Here is a 24,300-nt window from a genome sequence, read left to right as displayed (position 1 = left end):
AATTATTTAGAGGCCCTCCTACTTTAATGCAATTGTTGTGTTTGGCTGTCAGTTAGAGCAGAAACAGTGTGCAATGAATAAAGTCAGCAATTTTCTGTACTAATTAGCTAATTATTTATTCAAATTCTCCAATATTGAGAGCTTGAGGTGTAGGCTAGGCTCATTCTTCCTTATTTTTAAAAAGAATCAGAACTGCTCATGCATTTCCAGTGTGTTTTCTTCCTGTCATCCCAGCACTTCTGGTTTGGCTGAGAAGCATAATGATTTTTTAAGGGAAATTTTGAGGAGGATGTGGCCTGATGTCACCTGCATGTGCAGGACAGGTGTGTGTGTGTGAACACCTCTGTGTTGACCATTTGACAACAATATCTGTCTCAATACGTTAAGCCTTTCATTATTTTACAAAAATAAGAGAAAAGACAGAGAACTCCAGTTTGTGTCAGTGCTTTGGGAAACTGTGTTTGCTACAAGTCAGAAAAAGAGCTGTAGCTGAGCTAGGGAGCCAAAGAGTGAGGGAGGCAGGAGGTCAGAGCAGAGAACGTGGAGGGAAGCCTAAATTTATGCTCAACCTGCTCACATGTATTGATTAAGTGTTTTGGATCAGGAACAGGCATATATTACTGAGCAAATATTAAAAGCTATGCAGGTTTCAAGGGGAAGCCTCTTTCCTCTGGGAGTTGCTGTTGATTACTCATAATTAGTTGAGAGGTCAAAGCCGACCAGAAGATCAGATGAAAATTTATGGAAGGAAAATATGAGGAAAAACAAATAAGGAACCATATTATTCGATTCCTGCTGCCGGCTACAAGCATTCATTATAGAAATTAATGTGAAAAAACCATTTGAAACGTTCTTGTCATTTTATCTAGTAGACCATCTTAATTCTCTATCACCTGATTCTATCACAGAATCCTTTGGCTGGAAAAGACCCAGGTGGGGGTCGGGGCTCTTCTCACAGGGAACCAGCAACAGGACAAGGGGACAAAGCCTTAAGTTGCGCCAGGGGAGGTTTAGGTCGGACGTTAGGAAGAATTTCTCCACCAAAGGGTGATCAGACATTGGAAGGCGCTGCCCAGGGAGGTGATGGAGTCACGGTCTCGGAGGTGTTTAAGGAAAGACTGAGCGCGGCACTCGGTGCCCTGCTCTGGTTTACAGGGTGGTGTTGGGCCATGGGCTGGGCTCGGTGACCCCGAGGTGAGTTCCATCCCGCTCGGTTCCGTGATTTTGCGATCCGGGGGCTCCGCACGGGCCGGGCAGCGGCGGCTCCCCCTCATCCCCTCACGGCGGCCGCCAGGGGGCGCTGCGCGGCGCGGGGGGAGCCCCTCCCTGCCGGCCCTCTGTGGCTCCGCGGGGCGGGGGCGGGGCCGGGCCGCTCTCGCGATACCCGCGCGGCGCCGCCCGGCCCGCGGTGCCCGGAGGTGGCGGCCCGGCCCGGCCATGGCGTCCGACAGCGACACCGAGGAGTTCTACGATGCGCCCGAGGACGTGCACCCCGCGGGCTCCCCCGCGCCGTGAGTTCGCCCTGCCCTCCCTCCCCTCTGCGCGGCCCCGACGCCTCTGGGCAGCTCCCGGGGGTGCGGGGGGGAAGCGGGGTCAGAGCGGGGCCGCGGCCCCCGCTGGAGCTCGGGGTGCGCTCGGAGCGCGGAGGGTGCGGGCACCGAGCGGGGCTCGCCCGGCGCTGTGCGGACGGCGGCGGCCGTGAGAGGGAGGATGAGCTCATACCTGCCTTCCTGAGGCGGGAGCGGGTGTAGGGCTGGGAGGAGACGGGCGGAGATGGCATCGGCATCGACAGAATAGTCCCTGAAATGCGATAAAAGTAACAGATTTTCTGAGGAAGGAGAAGAGAGCGAGCTTCGTCAGCAACAGGCAGCTGTTGCTGCGTGAAGAGCAACTTCTGGTGTGCTCTGTTTTTAGTGGTGCCTTTAATACTTTTACTGTTTTTAATGGAGACTGGACTAGATTATTTCCAGCGGTCCCTTCCAACCCTAACAAATCTGTGATTCGGCATCACTTTGATGCTCCTTGCCCTAAGCCAGTTGGTCCCTAGTGAAGGTTTCCCAGCGTTTTGTGGGGTTTGTCCCAGTGCTGCTGCCTCAGAACGGACCCTGACACTGTTGTTGGTGTCAGCCAAATGTGCCCCTGTTGTTGGAAATCTCTTTCTGGCTGTGTGCTGGACAGGTTATGCCCTGTATCAGTTCTGGTTTTCCTGTAGCCTGGACCAAACCTCTTCAATATTTTACGTGGTAGGATGAGGTTTCACATGGTCTGTTTATAGAGTAATAGATATGGATTGTGGGATCCATTTGAACCTTTAATATTGGACCAAGGAGCTTGTTTTAAGCTGTGACTCAGTGGTCACTGGATGCCTACAAGAAAGGAAAGACTAGATCTTTTCTCCTCGCCTTCAGATCCTGTATTAAAGTTTTTCTGAGCTCAGCTATTTAGCTGTAGTCTGGTGAAAAGCACATCTTAGCATGCAGTTCTGCAAGATGTGATAAGCCAGATTCACAGTGCTTGTACTGAAATGAGGTTTTTCTCCAACAGCTTACCTCCTGCTAGGAGTACTGATGAAACTCTTCTCTGAGTTGCATTAACTCAAAGTAAACAGCTGAACACTAGAAACAGCAAAAACTGTTCAATAAGTTAAAGCGGCTGAAACCTGTCAAGGTTGGGACAGAGAGGGTGAAGGTGAGGGATTAGTGTGACTAGAGACCACAGACAGGAAAGGGGAAGCAGGCTTTGGTAGAAGTGAGCTGTTAAATCTGCACATCCACCTTTTGTCTGATACAGATCATGGCCTGGCTTTGCAGGTTTCCACCACCAGTATCTAAGCAGAACTTGATAATATGAAGTCACTCACTAGAAATTAAAGTGAAAGGTGCTTTTAATTTCTCTAGTGCTCTTCCATAACCTGTGTCAATGCATCATTGACTCAAGTCAATAGAATTCTGTGAGCCTGAGTCAAGTAAGGAGGTGATGTCTGTGAGTTTGCAATACAGCTGCTGGTCTGTAATTCAGTCTGTTGTTGAATCTAACAATATGGACAGTATTTTCTCAAAATAAGCTTTTTGAGGTTTCATGAGAGCTATTTTCACACATGCACTGGGCACTTCTAGGAAGCAGGCTGGTATATTATTTTGCATGTGTAATGATGTTGAGTGGGACCAGAAAAAAAAAATCAAAAGCTTCGTGTTGCAGGGAAGGCAACTGAAAACAAGTACGTGTTGCCCTCTGCAGTTTCAGATATTTCCTCCTGCATTCAGTGTTCTGATGATCAGTAAAATCAGCTGGGAGTCCTTTTTGGCAGCACTAGTGTACAACAAAGCAGTGTAGATACATTTGCCCTCATTAAAAATGTGAGGTTTGTAGCTTCCTCCCTCCCTAGCCTTTGTTCTATGTGGGGAAGTTTAATAGCTGCTGATAGAGAAACTCTGAAAGTGGTGCCAAGTGTTCACGTCAGCTCGCTGACTTCTTTGCTGTTTACTTGCTTTATTAATTGTCTGGTCTGTAAGAGTGGAGTTTTAAAGTTGGTTGTAGGCTCCCAATTCCCACTGTTAAGTCATTAAATTACTGATGCTTGAATCCCTCTCAGGGAAAGCACCATATTCTCATCCTTGACTACATCTGTAGCTGGTGCTTTTTAAGAACTAATCAGCAGAAATTACAGAAACCAGAGTGTTTCTTTCAGATTAGAATGGTCTGAGGTGGTGTTCCTGGGGTAGTACTTCTGGGGTGATGACTTCTCTAAGGTGAGGTGTGTTTGGAGATGTTCTGAGATTACTGTATGCCCTCTGGCAAGGCCTGTGTACTTCCCTTCTGCTCCAGATCTTGCCTTTTATTTCTAATCCTACTTTTGATATATGGAGGGTGTCCACTTGTTGGATAACTAAGTCCAGGGTAAAAAGAGACAGGTAGTGTAACAGAAGATGCCCCTATTTAACCTCTGTCACTCACTTTAGAAGCACTCAAACCATGGAAGAATTTAGGAAAATATGCTGAAATGTAGAGGCCTGAACAGTCCCATGCAGGAGGACATCAGTTTTGAGAGAAGGAAAATATGAAGTAAGGCACACTTGGTTAGATGCAGGCACGTGACAGACCCTCTATATTTTATTTATAGGAAAAGTGATCCACCCACTCTGAAATCAAGAACTGTTAAACCTAATTATTTGGACTTCATGTGCCTAACAGTGAGGGGGCAAGTTTGTTCCTAGTATGCTTGTATCCTAAAAATTGTTATGAGAAACCAAATGAAAGAGATGGTGTAGGTAATGAGAAATGTCCTGTTTTGTTTAAATTCTTGACTTGTAACTTCAGTAGTCCTTACTTTAGAAGGTGCCTTGATGCTTTTCCTGAAGAATTTAGTTTCCTCTGTGTAGAAGACAGGTAAGGGTAAGTTGTGCCCCATTGACATGTGGGAGATTTTTAGCACAGCTTTTGTGTGTGTGAGTGTTTTAGCCAATGTGCAAAGCTGAAAGTGGCAGTGAACAGATGGAGTGGGAAGTGTTGGCTGTGTTCAGTGCTGCAGATGCATTTCTGCACTCAGAGTTTGCTGAGCTCCCCCAGGGCAGCCCTGACGTGCATTGCAGTAGTGAATCCCTGTAGCTTTGGAGGTGTGAATGCCATGGAGAGCTGCAGCAGGAGCAATTACATCTTCCCAGGCTGGAGGGAACACGGTGTGCAGGACAGGGCTGAGGGCAGTTCTGGGCTGGCTGCTGTGTGTTCTGCACAGGGCACAGCTGCTCTGCACTGCAAACACCTTCCCATCTGCTGGCTGGCACACCTGTTGGAGAGCAATGTACATCCTCCAGGAAGGCAGGCACGGTTGCTTTGGGATTTGCCCAAGGCCAGTACTCACATTGTTTTTTGTTTGAAGGGCTGAATGTTTTGTTTTCTGTCACAAAACTTAACAACAACGTGTGCTGAAAATGTTAAGCCCTCTTCAAACAGGTGCTAGGCGGGAGCTCCCTGATAGTAAGAATGGGAACTTTCCCGTGGTCTGCTCACTGTCAGGATGAATTTGATAGTGGGATAAACAATTTTTAAAAAAAGTTTCTTTGTGAGTTTGTTTGACTTTCAGACTAATCAGACATCTATTTGTGCAAGTGAAATGGGATATTTCTTTGAATTGTGTTTAATCTTTGTAGATAACCTTGAAGCCTTTCTTTGTTAAACTGGTGTAAAAATGGTGTAATGTAAGATAATTTAGAACTTAGGTGAAATGCAGTCTAGAAGATGTATTGCTATCAGTTTATAAATCCCACTTTTTAGTAAATGTTCACACCAGATTAGTTTTTGCCTTATGTTTTCTGTGGCATATGTCAGTTTTCATGTGCTGCCTGGCCTTTCAAAGCCAAATCAATATTTGATCTTTGGGTTGATCTTATGTAAATATTTTCAGACACTTTTTTCCACTGTATATATGTTTTTTAAAAATGCAAAGGTTTATACACTACATCCAGAAAACTAATGGGCTTATAGTACAGGGGCATGGAGAAGGCTGTAAGTTCAGGTGGCTGGGAAGAACAAGACCATTCCAGAGTTGTGTTGAACTGCAAAATATTTCAGTTACTGAGCTGGCTGACCTTGTGTAAATGTAGTAGCACATAAACAGTAGCTGCTCATGACTCTGGGAGCGATGCTGCTGACAGACACACAGCTCAAATCCTCTCAGGCAAGACTCTGAACTTACCTGCCTGTATTACAAACTGATCTGAAAGTGGGGGCTTTGCCAAACAGCTGTGGAAGCTCTCCACTATTTTAAAAGCATGTAAATTCATGCTAAAGCTTCTCCTTAATTGTGCGTGTGGGTTATGTCAAGCTAACAGCACCATGTTATGTTCTACACCTGCTAGTTTGTAACCTTTATCACTCAAGCGCCTTTTTCCAAGGTAGCTGAGTAGCCTGAGCATGGAAAGTAACATCTGGTTTTGTTTGAGTGCAGATTTTCTGCAGAACTAATCAGCTGAAGAAGTCTGAAACAATAACAGTGTCTTTTGAACCTCCTATTTTGTGTAACCAGTGTAGGAATGAGTTGCCTGTACCAGAAGTGAGGGGCCAATTAGTGGGAAGTGTCACAGTATAAAATCAAAATATCTATTTGCAGTTGAGGGATTTGTGTTATTTAGGTTGTTAAGCAGTGTCTTGTAAAATAGGAGCCTGGCTGAAGCCTAGGCATTAATGGTGTAATTATAAATATGTTTCATTGTTAAAGTCATCTCATGGACTTAATGAACTGTGACACATTTCTGCTGCTCCTAAGAAAATTCAAGAGTTGATAGTGGAACTGAAAATGTTTCAGTAACCAGAAATCTCACACAGGCTGAGGCCTTTGCCAGCAATGTATTTTGTGATACAAAAAATGTTCTTGTTTTCCTGGCCAAAATATTAATTTTTCTCCTTTTTTTTGCACATTGGGGTTAGAGCTTTCTAGGAGGATTGTACCTCAAAACAGTGTCACAGGTATTGTGCACCTGAAGTTAATTCTTGGACAGAAGCACCTTAGTGTAGCATGTTAAATTAGTTGCAATGATAGAGTGTTTATATAACAATCCACTGTACTTTCTTGTTTACTTAGCTCTGCTGTATAAATGGAATCTTTGCTTTTTTTGTGATTAAATGCTTCCAGATGGTAAAGAGAAGAGCTGAAATTCTTAAAAAACAATTGGAAATAGTTGTGGTTTTTTTCAGGAAGTATTGTTATTTAAAATGATTTTGGAGGCAGGAGGGGCGAATGAGGCTGAGATCTCAATATTTGTGTGTATTGCTTGGTGCCAGGTGATACTTGGGGTTCAAACTGTCACTCATCTTGGTGGTCAGCTGGGATCTGTGTGCAATCCAGGCAGTTCTTTTGGTAGTAAACTTTTAAGGAATTAATCTGCAACTTTGTCTTTGCTTGTGATTGACAAACTGATAAAATCATAGAACAATTCAGGGTGGAAGCAGCCCAGAAAAATCATCTGGTCCAACCTTTCCTTTATGTATCAGCAAGATTCTGTAGTCAGAGTAAGCAGTGTGATTCAATATTTAAATATCTTCCAGAATTCTGAAAGTCTTGTAGAAGATGTAAGTTCAGGAGATAATAAGAGCTGACCATCCACTAATTGAATTGACTTGACAAGAAGTAATTATTTGATACCATTCCCTTAAGATAGCTTGTTCTTTCATGTAATTAGTGTAACCAGAGGTGGAGTGTGAGTGGTTGCTAATGCTAAGTCACTGTTTCACTGGGAGTATTTTGGAAAGTAGTGCACACCAGTTCCTTCCTGTTAAAGTGTATTTTGTCTCTATTTATACCAAATGTCCTGATTAGAAACAAGATCTTAGGTTTGCTACAGAGTCTGAGGGGCAGACTGGCTGTGATAGTGGTAACTCTATGGATCAGGATTCAGGCACTTGATTTGCAGAGTACTGGAGTGTTTGTGCTTCTGCTCTCTGAGAGTTTTGTTTCTTCATTGTCTACCCAATGCTTGGCACACACATGTTAATTTTGAATTCTCTGCAGTGCAAAATGGTTTTAGTTTTGTACTTGGAATAACATCTTTTTATTAGAAAAGGGTGATAGGTGATTCCTAAAAGATTCTGCTAGCAAACTCTCAGGATTTTGTAGAAGCTGTGGATCTGTGTGTGGTATAGAGGAGGGAACTTGTGTACAAGTGATGTGAAAAACATTCACTTTGTTGCTCATCCAAATTATCAAGTATACAGTTCCTGCAAAGGAAGGCTGTGTTGTAGACTGTTTAAAACAAAGCTTATTGTCTATGAACTCTACCTAAGTCTGTCTTCTCTTTCTGACAGGTCACCAACAAAAGTTGGAACCAATGTAGTAAAGGTGAGTTTCTTAAAATCAGTCAAGTGCTTGTTGATGAACACAGGGTGGAGTATTTCCACCTAATGAGCTACAGTACCCCTGACATCTGCACACAGAGGAAATTACAGATTTTCCTTGTTATATGTAGCAATTGTGCTTGTCTTGAAATTCCAGCTTTCCTTTTATTTAGGGTATGTTACAGTGTCTCAAAGCTCATTTTATTCTGAAATGTGTATGTGCAATTTAATTAAGCCGTATGTGATTACTGAACTGTGCTCTTTCAACTGATTTGTGAGTAGTAAACAAGGCTCTGCAGCCACCTGGCTTTTGGTCCTGATTTATATGAAATTGTTGATTGTGCTCTCTTCTGTCTCCAAAATAAGAAAGATCTTAATGTTTGTACTTCAGAAGCCTCCCCCCTAGGTTATGTGAAGATAAACCACTATATTTAGCTTAATGAGACAGCGTTGCCACTTCCCACGCAGGTAATTGGTATTCTGTGCGTAGTGACAGCGAGCCTGAATCCAGCACACAGTGAATAGGTGAGGAGCTGGAACCTTGTGCAAATAACACTCATTTCCTGCTCTCACAAGGGCCAAAGGTGCTGCTGTACAACACTTCTTGTAGGTTTGTCTGCAAAGAGTTGGGAAATCCTGGTGAAGCCAGTGTTTCAGAGCTGTCAGCAGTGCTCTGCTCTGAATCAATAGTATTTTAACAGTGATACCATATCTTGCTATACCTCTTAGGGAACAGGGCCTTACCCCCAGTTTTGTGTTCTGTTTAATGTCCCTTTAATAATTAAGTATTACATGTGTAAGCCTTTCAAGCAATGTTGTTTTATCATTCTCACTAAACTGTGTGCAATCAATGAACTTCAAAACGAACTTTAATGTCTTCATGAATTATTAGCTATGACGTTCTCTAGGTTGCTGTTTGATTATTGAATTTTTTGAAGTATCTTCCTTAAGTACTTGTTCAAAGCTAAATTTCTGAAGGTGGAAAAAGTAGTAGTTTCTGTGCTTGGTATCATATCAGTTCAGTGAATGTGTGACTAATGGTATCATTTGTCTTGGAATGGGTAAGAAATATTTCTTAAGTCCGAAGTCTAATAGGTGTGTGAGTTTAATGTCAACAGAATTGGAAATTAATATAATGGGCTTCCGTAGGCACTGATTACATTTAAGTATTTATGTCATCATACACTTGAAGATAAACTTTAATAATAAAGCAAAGTAGAGCTTGCATTTAGATTAGAAATGCTTTGTGGCAGGAGGGAGTGGAGAGGGAGGAAAGATTTTTCTGTAATTGCAGCTGTCTTTGCAAGAATGTAAGATTCCATGTTAGAACCTCAGAAGCATATTTGTGACCACTTGATAGAGCTGCCTGCCTTAATTTGGAAATTTCTAAATGGTTTCTACTATATGTGGCTGTTATATAGTTCTTGCATCCTTTCCTAAAAGCTGATAAATAAAAGAGAAAATATTTTAATATGAAATTTCCTTGCTGCAAATTATTACATGTGTCTATTTCTCTGAACTCATGCTGCCTTCAGTTTGATTTTAATTGAGGTTGCAGCCTCTTATATATGACTGCCTGTTTTGTTGCATAGGGTGCATGACTCTGAAATACTTCTCATGTGAACTGAGCATTACCGTTTAAACATCTGACAGCAGTAATGTGTGAAGATGTGTCAGATTTCTTGTCCTTTATGCTATTTAATTTGTTGGAGCTGTATTTTTGTTAGATCATCTTACTGAAGAAGTTAGTACCATCGTCTTACGACTTTTTCTTTTGTAGGATATGGACAATAAACTACACAAAGCTGGAAATGAAACATTTGTACGAGAAATGAAACAAGATGATTCAAAAGAGGTTAGTGAAATATTGCTTTGAGCTTCCAGCATCACACAAAAAAATACTAAATCATTTAATGATCAGTATTCATCCTGAAACTACCATAGGTTAGAATTAGTTGTTAATGCTAGTAAAAATGTTTATCGAAAGGGTAAAAATCAAACTAAGTGTTCCAAAAACATATTTAGGATTCACCAGTTTTGAATTATTTGTGCAATTTACAAAATCATATTTAGCAGTACATGAGAACTCTGAAGAATGAGCAGCTTTTGTTTCCTAACAAAAAGTACTTTTGTTTTCTCTCCAAATATATTGAAGAAGACTGGAAATTAGTTACCTTGTTTTATCTTTTGAATATGCTCATTTCTGCACCAAGGTTCTGTTCTTCTTTTTAACCAAACTGCATTTTGTATATAAAACAACTCTTCAGTGGAAGAGCTATTGTGGGTATTGTGCAGGCTGACTGGATTTTTTTACCCAGGAAGTGCCTGCTGATGACTGGTATAATGATTTTGTTTTGTTTCTCTAGATTATTGACAGTATTATAGAAGAAAGCCAGAAGGCCCAACAACTAGAAGATGATGCTTTAGCTTCTAGAGGAAATGAATTGACTGATCCAAATTCAGATGCAAATGCTTGGATTTCTGGAGCAGGTATCATTAGTGATGTCCCAGAAGTACCAGCTGCTAAAATAGCATTACCAGAAGACACTAGAGAACCAGAGCATCAGAGTGTGTGCAAGGACACTGAATTGGAGTCTGGGAAGCTTTTGTTTAGTTCTGACCAACAGGAATCTCATAAACCAACAAAAGTAACAAATGCAACTGACCATAAAACGGATGAAACTGAAGCACAAGGAGAAACATCAAAAAAAGAGGACATAACAGACAAGAAAGAGACAAATACTTTAGAGAAAGCGGCTTCAGATTTATCTACCAAAGACCCTTCTACAACAGAAGAAATGCCCCCAGCCAAGCCCCCGAGGCAGCTGACTGTAGAGCCTGACATAGTTGCCAGCACAAAGAAACCTGTCCCAGCCCGGCCCCCCCCTCCCACCAATGTCCCTCCCCCGAGGCCACCCCCCCCTGCACGGCCAGCTCCACCTCCCCGCAAGAAGAAGAGTGAACTGGAGTTTGAGGTGCAAAAACCTGTTCTAGAAGGCAAGTGTTCTATTTTAGATGGGTTTATTTATCTGCAGGCTTATTATTTTTGTGTGTTTTGAGTGAAGAATCATTCAGTCCTGTGATTTTTAGTTTAGTTGATAGGTAAAAAATTATGCAACAATCTTAGCTTATTGCAATGAAGTAATACCCTTCTGCTTTACAAGTGTTCCTCATTCACAGACTTTCTTAAATAGCTGCAGCTATAGCAAGGAGAAGTTGACTCATCAATACATAAGCTAGAAAGCAGTTACTTCAAATGAAATGTGTGTGTGGTCTGTATTTGCATAGAAATGCAAGTCAAGGTGTGGACTGAGTTCTTATGAAAATGAGTAGTCGTGGGTTATTGGGAAATGACTATTAAAAAGAATTTAATAAAGTTTAAGAGGCCTAGGTGTGAAGTCATGCCTGAACCTCCAACTGTATATGAAATACTTAATTGTAAGTTAGATATGGTGGCAGTTGATCATTAAAAAATACTAAACTGGTCAGAAAGGTGTTCAGCCTGTAAGTGATGTTAGGATTTGATCTCTATAGCAAGTGTTATGCTCTTCTTTTTAATAAATCTCTTTTCAGTTTCTCGAGACAGCTTCACAGCTGGTGGTCTTTTAACTTCAAGTTCAGTGACAGAAGGTGTGCCCAAAGATTCTCAGCCTTCCTTGGATTTGGCCAGTGCAACTAGTGGAGATAAAATTGTCACTGCCCAGGTATTGGGAAATGGTTGTGAGTTTGATGAGTGGAACAGTTTCTATTGCTTCAGTGATACAGTAGAGATAATGTAATCTGTGTCTGCACCGTTTCAGGAGAATGGGAAAGCAGCTGATGGCCAAACAACAAATGAAGTACTTGGACCACAAAGACCCAGGTCTAACTCTGGCAGAGAGCTCACAGATGAGGTATCTATGGCTGTGGTCTGTACATGGAACACCTTTGTTCTTGCTTTCCCTGTCTGATAAATGAGTTGTTGTAGTCAGGTCACTCCTTGTTCTCTGAACCACTCCATGCTGTCACCAGCAATGCAAATAGGAGTGATGGTGCAGCTGGCTTTGTCCACCTAAGAACTTTGTGTCCCTGAGTCATGTGTGCCTTTAGCCTTTGGAAGTGTGAGCTGTAACAGACTGAAATGCCATCAAGTTTGTGTTGGTAGCTATGCAAACACCTCATAGGATTTTCATGGGAGGGAAGAGCAGCAAACCTGGCATTTTGTCATGTGTCTAAAAGGGGAAGGAGTCAGCAATAGCAAAATGATCTTCCTCATACTAAAAAATAGTTTCTTCTGTAAATAATTCTGCTAATCCCAATGATATTTGGCTTTTGTAAGTTTTCATTTGTGTCTATCACTGTACAGCTTTTTTTAAGTGTTGCTGAACTTTTGTAAGCATTCATGAGATACCCCAAATAAACCTTCTCCTTTGTGGTGCTAGTCAGTTCTCAATTCCTTTTCTCCCTGTATGTTAAATTTGCCTTTGGCTAAACCTAAGATATAGCAGCTGGAGTAGGAAAGAGGAAGACTGTAATGTCTTTTAATTACATAATATATTTCATATTAGCATGACGGGTATCAGGCAGTGGTTGATGTCTCTATAGCTGCATTTTGATTTATGAAATTGAAGCTTGTGGTATGTAACTGTTCATCTTTGTCTAGTGATTGATAACGTTTGCACTAACATGCTAATTTAAAGTTTGTCTTTGTAAAATAAATATTTAGTGAGCTACAGAATTTCCCATTAAGATAAGTAATTTGTAAGTTTTGATGATTTCTGTTTTGCTCTAGGTTTTCAAGTCTAATCAAGTTCTCTTCATTTCACATCTTATTTTTTCGATAGGAAATTCTAGCAAGTGTAATGATAAAAAACCTTGATACAGGTGAAGAAATACCTCTGAGTTTGGCAGAAGAAAAGTTGCCAACAGGCATTAATCCCCTGACTTTGCATATCATGAGGAGAACTAAAGAATATGTCAGGTATGAATCATGAGAGCTTTCAAGATGCTGTTGCTCTCACGGGTTTTGCATAAACGGAAGCTGCTGTTACGCAGGTGAAAAGAGCCCAGATCCATCTGTCTGACTAATCTGAGCTGATTCCCAGTTCTCAATGAACCAGCCTCATTATTGATTTCTCTCAAGTTAACTAAAACTTGATGATCTTGCTGGAACTTGACAAGCAAGTACATCTGAAAATCCACTGATCTCTAGTTAGCCTTTGATATACTAAATGTCATTTCTGTGCTGAATTAAACACATTTTGTGTTCAAGTACTGGATGTTGTTCATGCCACCACCTCCTGTAGTTTTTTTCAGTGTTTCATAGGAGATTGTTTCTCTGAAGATCTGTTGTCATTAGTGCAGCTGACTGCTTTGAGGTTTGCCTGTTCTTAATAGAGTTTTAGATCCTTCTAATGTGTAAAATGGAAGCTTTTTGCAATCTTGGATAGAAAATGACACGTGCTTAATGATCATAATATCATGTCAGTCTAGATGTTCTTTTCAAAGGCCCATATGAATTTATACATCAGACAACTTCTAGGTTTTTTGCATTGTTGTATTATTGAGAAGCTCACTTTTCTAGAACTCTTCTGTGAAAAAACTTCTATTTCAGGATTAACAACTATTAATTTAAGTGGCATGTTACCAGTTCCTAGTAATTTAATGAATTTTTTCTGCTCTTAGCTTTCAAAGCATCACTATAAGCTTAAGTTGGAAATTTGTGGCAGGGAATAATATATCTGACACCTGCAGCTTTAGTATCAAGATGCTTAATAATTGAAAGACCTGTTTATTATGTGATTAAAATAATGTCCATGCTTTTCCAACGTGTTACATAGAGGAATAAAGATGGATCCTAAAATGCATGGCCTACTTTACTAATGTTTCACTCAATTTAGATTCATTATGATATCCCATTAAACAGTCACTTCTGTATTTCCTAGTAATGATGCAGCACAGTCTGATGATGAAGACAAAATGCAGCCACAGCAAACTGACACTGATGGAGGGAGGTTAAAACAGAAAACGTAAGATGCTGTTTTATGTTTTTTCCTTTCCCTAGGAAGAAAAAACAGAATTTATTTTTCTAAGCTGAAACTTCCCTTCTGATTACTGAACAAGTTACCTCTCAAGTAATCATTTTACTGGTGATACCTGATTTTACATAAGCTGTAGCTCTGTGCTTGAACTGAAGGTTGCATGACTGCTGTCAAATTTACTGCTTATTTTAAGAAGCAGTAATAAAAAAAGAAAAGGTTGCATTATAAATCAAAATTACTGATTATAGTAGCAAAAAAAAGACAATTTTCCATTATTATGTGTTGAAAATGTACCCTTGTTTTTAAGGACTCAACTGAAAAAGTTCCTTGGCAAATCTGTGAAGAAAGCAAAGCACCTTGCTGAAGAATATGGTGAACGTGCTGTTAATAAGGTTAAGAGCGTTCGAGATGAAGGTAAATGACAATCCTTTTTTTTTTTAATAGAGTAGTTGGTTTATCCTTGTGCTTTTAGGAATCAAAGCTGGCAGAGGAACATACACTGCTGCATTCTACCACTGTTCTACAGTTGGTGATATGATTTTTTTAGAGTTGAACCTTGTAGCTTAGTAGGCATTTTGAGATAAACATGTTACAAGGATAAATTCTTGTAAAGTAATAGTTGAGAGACCTTTTCAACTAAACCAGCTTAATGCTCTGATTTTTTGTTGTGCTGTTAGAAAGAGGTTTTGATATCAAAACATACACATTTTTGGAAAGTTACTCCAGCAAAGGTAGAAGTGGGGATTATCTTCATTACTTTAGTAAATCAGATTGTTTTCTGGCAACCAGTACTACAACTGGAGCTCTCATATAGCATGAGCTCCTGTTAGATTTTCCAACTGCAATTGAATTCTCCCCTTTTTGTTTCATCAGTGTATCTTTCAGACAGACTTCTAGTGCTGCAGCAAGCTGGTGTAACCACAGCCTGAGATAAGTGCCATGGAAATGCTGCACTTCAGTGTCTTGTGTTGCCAGTGGCTGTTGGCCACAGCTCTTTTGCAATTCTTGTACTTCATGGGCAAATCACCAGGCCATTGCAGTGTGCTCAGAGAGAAGAAGCCAATAGATTCATTTTCAGATACATCATACTGACAGAAATCACTTAGTGCAGGATCTCCTGAATGCAAGACAGGTGCCAAGAAAGGGGCAGAACAAAAATTGATAGCACTTCTTATTTTCAGTGTTCAGTGTTTGGATTTGCTGTAGCCTAAAATGAATGGAGATGTATTTTTAGACCTTAATGCAATACTGTTCTTATTTTGCTTTAAAATCTTTAAATTGCCTATAGAAATTGTCTAATTCAAGACAAATCCACTACCAAAAAGCTTACTAACATATTAAATAGGTGCTGCAATATCAAGTGCTGAATTTGTGTTTCTCTAGTCTTTCACACAGATCAAGATGATCCCTCTTCCAGTGATGATGAAGGGATGCCCTATACAAGACCAGTTAAGTTCAAAGCAGCACATGGCTTCAAGGGACCTTATGATTTTGAACAAATTAAAGTTGTTCAGGATCTCAGTGGAGAGCATATGGTAGGTCTCAAGTTCCATCTGTGATTTTGCTCAATCTGTTCAGCCAGATTCAACTTCTCATTTTCATCTACTTGCTGACCTCCAAAAATGACTCTCAGGTTTATTCTCTGTGGAAAAAAACTTCATTCTACAAAATAATAGTCTGGCAAAAAAAAAAAAAAAAAAAAAAAAAAAAAAAAAAAAAAAAAAAAAAAAGAAGAAGAAAATTTGGCTGGTTTGCCCAGATCTTCAGGGAATAAAAAGCATGTAGATTCCTAGCATCAGGGATTCTCCAGAGCTCTCCTTTGAAGAATTATGGTATCAAGTGGTATTTGTTTTTTTCAGTTCCTGCAGTTAAAACTTTAGGCTGAAATAGGCTATTTTCCTCTATCAGAACTGAGCACAGAGCAGCAAGTTTGACCTGTTCAGCAGTAAATAAATGAGTCTATTAGACAGATGAACACAAATATTGAACATAAATACTTACTAGGTTTTGGAGGCAGAAGTTGGGAGAGGTTAATGGAGTATGTGGTTCAGAATGATAAGGTGGGGAGAAACCAGGATAGGATATTGCAGAGATGCCTGTGGAGAACCAGGCAGAAAAGCTACTTATTTGTCAGTGTTTGAAGTGAGCATGCTTCCCTATGAGTCTGGAATACATTCTAGTATTCCTGATTTCCCAAACTTCTGCTGTCTGACACTGGAAGCAATCTTTCATCTCGAAGTGTTGGGCTGAGGGTAATGACCCACAGCAGTCAGTGACCAGAGATTCCAAGTTGTCATCCACAAGTGAACTTTCCATTCCTGCTGGTAATCCCTGTTAGTTTCCATCATGCCAATATTTGACTTCTTAAACCCAGGAAATTCCTCCAGATTGGTGGAGCATGGTGGAGTCAAATGCCTGGTAGCTCTTTATTCAGTAGCAGGAGGAAATGGGATACTGCTTGTGTGGTTATGTTTTATTGACTAGTAACTCTTTGGACTTGGCAATGGAGAAAGAATTATCATCAGAGGCTTTGCAAAGCCCTCATGCCAATGATGAATATAACAAATATATGTAGTACCCATTTTGGTTGTAACCAACCACGGTTTCCACTTTAAAAAAATGCATGCAAACCTCAAGTGCAGCTACAAGTACTTGTCAGTTCCACAAAACAAACAGGAGGTTCTGAGCCCCTCAGATAAGTGTACAAGTCTTATGTGGAATTCTGTGGTAGTGCTGACGTCCTGTAACTCCTGTCTTGCAGTCATCTGCCCTGTGAGCCTTTTTCTTTCTGCCCTATGCCCTTTTTCTTTCAAACTGTTTTTGCACATATGTTACACAATCCACCAGTCTTAACAATTACTTATCAGCATTTTGATTTACAGTTTATTTTACTTGTGGTATCTTGAGTATGTCTAAAATCTTGTCAGTTGACGTTGTAGAAAGTCTTTTTGGTATGCAGAAAAGCACTTTTTGTGATTTAATAATCTCTTTATTTTGCCAGGGTGCTGTTTGGACAATGAAATTTTCTCACTGTGGTCGATTACTGGCATCTGCAGGGCAGGACAATGTAGTGAGGATATGGGTTTTGAAGAATGCCTTTGACTATTTCAATAACATGCGCATGAAGTACAACACAGAAGGTATCTGTGCATGGCTGGAGCTCTGAGACAAATTCTGGCTGTTTGGGAACCTGGTGCTGACCATGGTGTTTCTGTCTGTGTTCCAGGCCGTGTCTCCCCTTCTCCCTCTCAGGAGAGCCTGAATTCTTCCAAGTCTGATACTGATGCAGGGGTAGGTACACAAGGGAGGGGAAGAGATGGTCTGGTTTGTAATGCTACATCTTCATTGCTGCTTTATCCAAACACACATTAAGGAGTTCTTGGCTTGTGTCTTTTTGTCGAACTGTTATATCAATAGATGTCTTCAATCAAATATATTAATTCCATGTACAAGGGGTGCAAGCAAGGAAGCCCATCACTGAATTTAAAGCATTACAAAATCTGCATAGCTGTGCTGTGGCCTCCTGCCAGACGAGATTGCTGAGTGAATTGCTAAGGGGAGAAACTCTACATCATTGAATTTCCTGTCTTAGTGTTTTATCTCTGACCATTTCTTGTGGTTAACGTCTGACTTGATATTTTTTCTGAGGAAGGCCAAAGTGAGCTATGGGATTCTCAGAAGGATAATGGTACCTGACAGATTTAAATTTTTCACATCTGTGTAGAAAAAAATGGAACATGACTGAAGAAAAGTATTCAGACACTCTTACTTGTAGTTTCCAGATACTGTAGTAAACCTTGCCATTAAAATAAATGTATTTAAGGTGTTTTATTTCTACTTTTGGCTTCCAGTAGTATAAGAAACAGATGACAAAATCAGGGTTTAAGTGAAGATCTTGGCAGTAGCATTATTTAGTGTGTGTTGTCTTGGCAGAGGGGGAAGCAGGGCGGCCAGCAATTGTTGTTAAACTCATGTAAATGAGTGGGCTTGCTAAGCCACACACACCAGAGATGCTGTTTTGAGTGACTGGGTTTTGTTGGGTTTGGGTTAGTTTTTTTTCCTGGAGAGGTTTTGTATAGGAATTTCTAGGGCTTTTTTAAGTTATTACTTTACATCTGTTAAATCTGAACCGGTCTCTTACTAGGAGGTTGTCATTCACGATATGCACTAGAAACTTGGAAATGTGAACTCACAGTTTATATTCTGAAGTGGAACACAATTTTTAAGGTTGAGATACTTTGTTCCAAAAGCTTATCTTCAGGTGTTTGCTTAAATTGCTGTCAAACTGATCCCACTGAATAAGAGAAAAATGAAAATGAAATGAAAAATGGAAAATTTAGAACTTGTTAATTTTGCACTTCCAGGATGATGCTTCACAGCCCATGGTACTTGACATTTACTTTGGTTTTGTATTAGTGCAGTATTGTTTGTTCAAATTGTTACTGTCCTTATATTTTTTTTAAGCAGTTAAGTGCCTCATGGTAAATTTTTCCAGCTAATGTTTGGTAATATTTCTGTGCATTTGTCTGATAGATTTGCAGTGCAGTTGATGAAGACCCAGATGATAAAAATGCTCCGTTTCGGCAACGACCATTTTGCAAATACAAAGGCCACACAGCAGATCTTCTTGATCTTTCCTGGTCTAAAGTAAGGCACCTTAACACAGGCTGCACAGCTCTGTGTTTTCTTTGTTTGCTGTTGTCATTTGTCACTGGAACCATACATTTGAACAATATGAAATGATCCTTGAAGTTAAGAGAAGTTTTGTACAGGCAACATTTATTCTAGCTGAAATAGTTGGAATAAAGTGAGCAACCTTCTTGTGCTTGTGTAATTAAGAGTGGTCTTAAAAAAAACCAAACAAGCCAGTAACAATTACAGTTGTGTATTCAATAATGAAAGTAAATTATTTACAGTGGGGGGATTTTCTGTTGAGCTGTGTGGTTTCTGTTCTGTGGTGTTACTGCTTTTCCTGTCTTCAGTGTGCTTCACTTTTTGTGCAAAGTGTACGTGTTCTGAAGTTGCTGAACACATACATCTATTTTAAAATTAAAGACTTACCTTGCTTCACATTAGACTTATTCAGATAATTCTCCACATGGGAATGCAGTTGTACTTTTAAGAACATAGTCTGGTTGAAGCATCTCAGGCATCTCTGAGGTCTGTCATGCCATTTCTTGGAATACTTTAATTACATTTCAAGTATTCGTTTTCACTGAGGCTGTTCCAGAAAATTTTCTGTTACCAAGGATCAGTGTACAGCTCTTAAGGAAAACACTGATAAGTAATGGTAATTTGGATAAACCTTTTTGTCTGAAAATATAAAATTTCATGGTAGCGCAGCCTTGGTAAGGCTCTACCAATCAAATTGCTTCTGTATTTCCTGTTACTTTTATGTCTGTTAATAACTGTGGAATTCTCTTGTTTCACAGAATTACTTTTTGCTTTCTTCTTCTATGGATAAAACTGTCAGATTATGGCACATATCAAGAAGAGAATGTCTTTGCTGTTTCCAGCATATAGACTTTGTCACTGCTATAGCTTTCCATCCAAGGGTAAGTGTAACTGCCCTCTTACTTCTAGAGAGGTAGAATTTAAAATTACAGCGTTCCATTCCCTTTTTTTTTTAATTAAAAAAATAAAATTATTGAATAATAGAGTTTGTGCAGTTCAAAAATATGCTTCATGGATAAAATTCCAGGACTTTGTGTTCATCTTCACTGAACTTCACCAGGACTGTCCATGGGGTTTAACCATGTGTACATGTGAAGGGGAAAGTGAATTGTCTGTTGGCTGTACCATTACAGCTAGTAAAGTATAGAGTAACTGTGAAAAGTTAAATTTCCAGTGAGGGATATTGTGATTAAATATTTGTGGGGAGAAAATCATAATGAGGTTGAACAGATTGTCCAGAGACCACAGAATCCTTCAATTCTTTAAACTTGACAGGATATAGCCACTACAGCCTGATCAAACTTTTGTAACTGTAACTGTCCTTGCTACAAGCAGGGGAGGTGGATCAGAGACCTCAAGGGATTAATTTCAACTTACTTTTTATAAATTTTTGAAAATACTATAATCAGGCTTCCTAATATTAATAAAACTCAAGTGGAAGAACAGTGTTGTCAGTGTTCCCTAAACAGAACTAGTGGATGTATGGGAAACCATGAAAGGAGCTTTCAGCTCCTGGCAAGGTGAGTGTTGGGAGGGTAGAAACTACCTGTGCTAACAGTGAGCAATTTTCTAACCTGAGATATAACTGCATGTGTGTAATCTTGTCAAAAACCTGTAAGAATTTGAATTCCATTTGCCACAAATTTCTTAAACATTATAATTAATTATTCTGAAGGTTCTTATTGGGAAATTTTGTAGAAGAGCTGTTTGGAAATGGGGTGGGAAGGTTTTAAGGAAGGCAGAAACTTACTCATAGCACAAGTGGAGATTAAACCTTGTGTGTGTTCTCAGGATGACAGGTACTTCCTCAGTGGTTCACTGGATGGAAAACTCCGACTCTGGAACATTCCTGACAAAAAAGTGGCATTATGGAATGAAGTAGATGGGCAGACAAAATTGATTACAGCTGCCAACTTCTGTCAGAATGGCAAATATGCAGTGATAGGCACCTATGATGGAAGATGCATCTTTTATGACACAGAGGTAAACAAACTTTGAGGCTGTGGATTTTTTTATATTAAATAACAAACGGATTTAGAAGTCATGGTTATTTGAATACCAAGAAACAAACCTGTTAGAGCTTGAAGCAAGCTAATGTTTTTACACAGTTGTTTCAGTTTGGGACACATTTTGTTATCTTTCAGCACTTGAAGTATCACACACAAATACATGTGCGTTCTACCAGAGGTCGAAATAGAGTTGGAAGAAAAATTACTGGCATTGAACCTTTGCCTGGAGAAAATAAGGTACTGTCTTTGAGTGCAGCTTTGGACCAGTACTGAATTCTGATATTTATATCTCATGTTTAGTAATTTTGTGCCAAATCTTGTAACACTAGTGAAATGAGCCTTGCTGTTTGCTGATTTAGGCTAATACAATACTAAGTAGTGGTAAAATACAATATATATTCTTTTAAGGATGTTATGCTCTGATTAATGTGCAGGTGAAAAAATGGTTGCAGGTGTGGCTAATTGTTCCCACTCCTAAATTTATTTATTTATTTTCTAGATACTAGTGACATCAAACGATTCCAGAATCAGATTGTATGACCTAAGAGATCTGTCTTTATCTATGAAGTACAAAGGTTATGTCAACAGCAGCAGCCAAATCAAAGCCAGCTTTAGGTAAGACAGTTTTCTAACAATGGAGTTAGGAATTTGGGAAATGCTGTGGCTGAAGTATGGAGGGTTTTGTTTAAATAACCTACATTGGCATGAAACTGAGCTTCTGAAATGTCACTTGGCTTGGAATGGAAAGGTAAAAAAAGACTCTGGTGAAGAGTGATGGGCTGGGAGCTCCTGTGGGTGAGTGAATGCATTTGCATCCTGTGGACAGTGAGCTGTGTGTCCATTACTGTTGCTGTGAGGGCAGAACTGTGCTACAGCTGAGGTTGGGAAGGACCTTGGGAGATCATCTTACTCAGCCCCCCTGCTCCAGATGAATTTCCCAGATTAAATCATCTCTACTTCCTGGGCTGTAGCCCAGTTAGTGTCAGAGTTTAGAGATGCAGAGCTGCTGTGATGCATGCCTGAACAGCTAAGAAAAGTAATGTTTTTCCTTCTTTGAATCTTTAGCCATGATTTTACCTACATTGTAAGTGGTTCAGAAGATAAATATGTCTACATTTGGAGTACATACCATGACCTGAGCAAGTTTACATCTGTAAGAAGAGATCGAAATGACTTCTGGGAAGGCATTAAAGGTAAAAACCAGCTTTTGATCTTTGCTTTATCAGAGCTCATATGATTTGAAAATTGAAATATTTTATTTGCTATGCATTTAGTGTGAACAAATTCTTACCAGGATACATGGTAATTGGTGACCTATCTGGAATCCTTGTTCACAGGACACTCTCTTTGGGATGGCAAGAGACAAAGTAGTTTAGAGTTTGTCCAGTTTTAGTAAGAGATTTTGAATTAATGTAATCTTTTGCTGGCTAATTTTAGAAATCAAAATAATTATCAACCCATAATCCTTTATAGAAAAGTGACTTTGAAAACAAATGGAAGCTTTCTCTTGCACAGCAGACTAAAACCAAAAATGGGTGGGGAAAAAAGCAGCTCTTTTATCTGCTCCACATACACAGTGTTTTTGGAAAATGTGGGCCATGTTTATATCAAATATGTTTTGGACCTCTTGCCAGTTAGTTTTGGGCACTTAGAGCATCATCTGAAATCCCTAAGATAATAGAACAATGACAGTTGTTCCTTGAATTCTGAGTTTACCTGATGGCCATTAGCACTGAGATTTTTGTATATTTATTAGAAGTTCTGCCTGCTGTTCTTGTAAAATGAACAAATTCTCGAAGCAAGGTAATCGAAAAATCAAAATTGGATTGTCTTTCTGCAGCACACAATGCAGTCGTCACCTCTGCAATCTTTGCTCCAAATCCTGGTCTGATGGTGTCACTGGAAACTTCTGAAAAGCAAGAAGCTGAAAGTAAGGGAGAAGATTGTGAGATATCAGACACCATCCCCTCTGGTAGGTGTTTAAGGTGAACTCTGCTTGGTACCATGGCAGGAGCAGGAAAATATTATGAATACTTCTGATCTGGGTGGGGGTTTCTTGAGAAGAAAAATCCTTGCAGTGGCATGGGTACATATTCCAACTTAGCATTCCACCCTGAACATTTGGGCAGCTGTTGCATTCTTAAAAGTTGAGGGAGGATGTGAGATGAGGGGTACAGTTGCTGTCCTAAGTACTTTAGGATTGTTCCTTTTACATTGGAGCTGTTAGGAGATAGAGCTGCACCAATCATTAATGAAAAGGTTTCTTTCCTAGAAATGCAGATGTTCCTGAAATATTGGCTATAAATCAGAAATGATAAAGGAAGAAGGGTGATGTCATATATTATTAATGAGAGTGTGATTTTTATATATATATTTTTTTTCTTTTAATGAACTAACAATTTATTCTCATTCTTGTTAAGGAGCTCTGAAGACAGATCACACAGAAGTGCTTTTATCAGCTGACTTTACTGGAGCAATTAAAGTCTTCATTAACAAAAAGAAAAATGTATCTTAGTTGGTTTGCAACTGACAGCATAAAGCTATGATACTGTGGGATTGAAATTCCATAAATAATGCAGGCAAAAGCAAAGTATCTAATATAATAATGTTACAGGCTGATTTATTTTTAAATCTTTATTTTAAGGCTACTCAAATATTGGATCCTTGGAAAGCAGTGTGCCTATTAACACCTGGGCTTGTAGGATAGAGAGGAATGTGTAAGAATAATCCTGCCAAACATTACTCTAAACTTTCTGCAAACAGTTGTTTTGCCATGTCATTGTGAACCTGCACAGGTTTCTGCACAAAATTGTGTCTGCACATGTGTGTGCCTTTGGGATACATGCACGAATTGGAACCTGTATCTAAAGGGTTTTAGTGGTGCTTCTGGCCACTAGATGTCAGGAGCTGGGGTGGGAAAGGAAGGCTGGAAAAATGCTGAATAATATAGTCTGATCTTTGCACAAAATTCCATTGGAGAAAGATCTTGAATTTGTAGTAGCTAATATTCAGAGTTTTAAGTTATGCAAGTTTTTGATGGGTCAGCAACCATGTGTAAATGTTTTTATAAATTTCTCAACTTCAGGACGTGAAAATTTTTTTGTTGTCTTTTAATTGTTGTGGACTTTAGATTCCTTTCTTATATATAATTTTTTGCACACTGGAGCACAATACTTGTGTAAAGAATTCTCTCATTCCGTGTTCACGGGCACCAGGATATATTCACCTTCCAGATAAAATTAAGCTGCATTAGAAAGTTCTTATATTTTACAACTATGTAAAATAAACTGTTTACATTTTTTAAGCATTGTAGCTTAAAGTTTTAAGTTCTTCTTGTTTGTTTAGTGCCACTGAATTTTGAAAGTCTTTGTAAATATTCATATAAAAAACCTATGAAGTAACATTCTGGGCATCACTACCCATGAAATGTTATTGATGGTCAAATGTTCAGAGAACAAATGTATCATTAAACTTGGTCACACACTTGGAAATTGTTGCTGCTTTTCTGTTTTGATTTGTTAATTTGCCTTTTGTCTAAAGTGGTTTTGACCAGTTTCTGAGATCATTGATCCTGCAAGCACTTGTTACCTTCTGAGTTCTACTTTTCCTGATCTTGTCACACCTTTATTTCTGAAAGAATGGGGAATGAAGTACTGCAACTGGATATAAAGTAGAATTAAGAGTAATTATATGATAGTTTCACATAGGGAAAACTTCAGAAGTGTGCACAGAATCCTCTCCTTCCCATTAGTGGAAGAATGAAGACATGG

At 39.5% G+C, this 24,300-nt stretch overlaps 1 protein-coding gene across 2 annotated transcripts; it reads left to right on the top strand.

Annotated features, from left to right (window-relative positions):
• Positions 1-1,413: 1,413 nt before the first annotated feature.
• On the top strand, positions 1,414-24,012 carry WDR44 (WD repeat domain 44). Of its 2 annotated transcripts, none has more exons than XM_058814016.1 (20): positions 1,414-1,511; positions 7,798-7,831; positions 9,608-9,682; positions 10,194-10,824; positions 11,401-11,531; positions 11,628-11,720; positions 12,651-12,787; positions 13,752-13,835; positions 14,155-14,261; positions 15,231-15,382; positions 16,849-16,987; positions 17,074-17,138; positions 18,381-18,494; positions 19,280-19,402; positions 20,313-20,504; positions 20,666-20,767; positions 21,030-21,145; positions 21,596-21,723; positions 22,371-22,502; positions 22,951-24,012. In XM_058814016.1, the coding sequence occupies exons 1-20, from the start codon at positions 1,438-1,440 to the stop codon at positions 23,043-23,045; spliced, it is 2,724 nt and encodes a 907-aa protein (XP_058669999.1). In that variant the 5' UTR covers positions 1,414-1,437; the 3' UTR covers positions 23,046-24,012. The 2 variants fall into 2 exon arrangements, with proteins under 2 accessions (XP_058669999.1, XP_058670000.1); XM_058814017.1 differs by lacking the exon at positions 1,414-1,511 and adding an exon at positions 1,777-1,897.
• Positions 24,013-24,300: the final 288 nt, after the last annotated feature.

The sequence above is a fragment of the Ammospiza caudacuta genome, chromosome 14, assembly GCF_027887145.1.
Source record: "Ammospiza caudacuta isolate bAmmCau1 chromosome 14, bAmmCau1.pri, whole genome shotgun sequence".
Lineage (NCBI taxonomy): Eukaryota > Metazoa > Chordata > Aves > Passeriformes > Passerellidae > Ammospiza > Ammospiza caudacuta.
The sequence above is the reverse complement of the archived record's forward strand: the minus strand, read 5'-3'. Positions and strand labels throughout refer to the sequence as shown.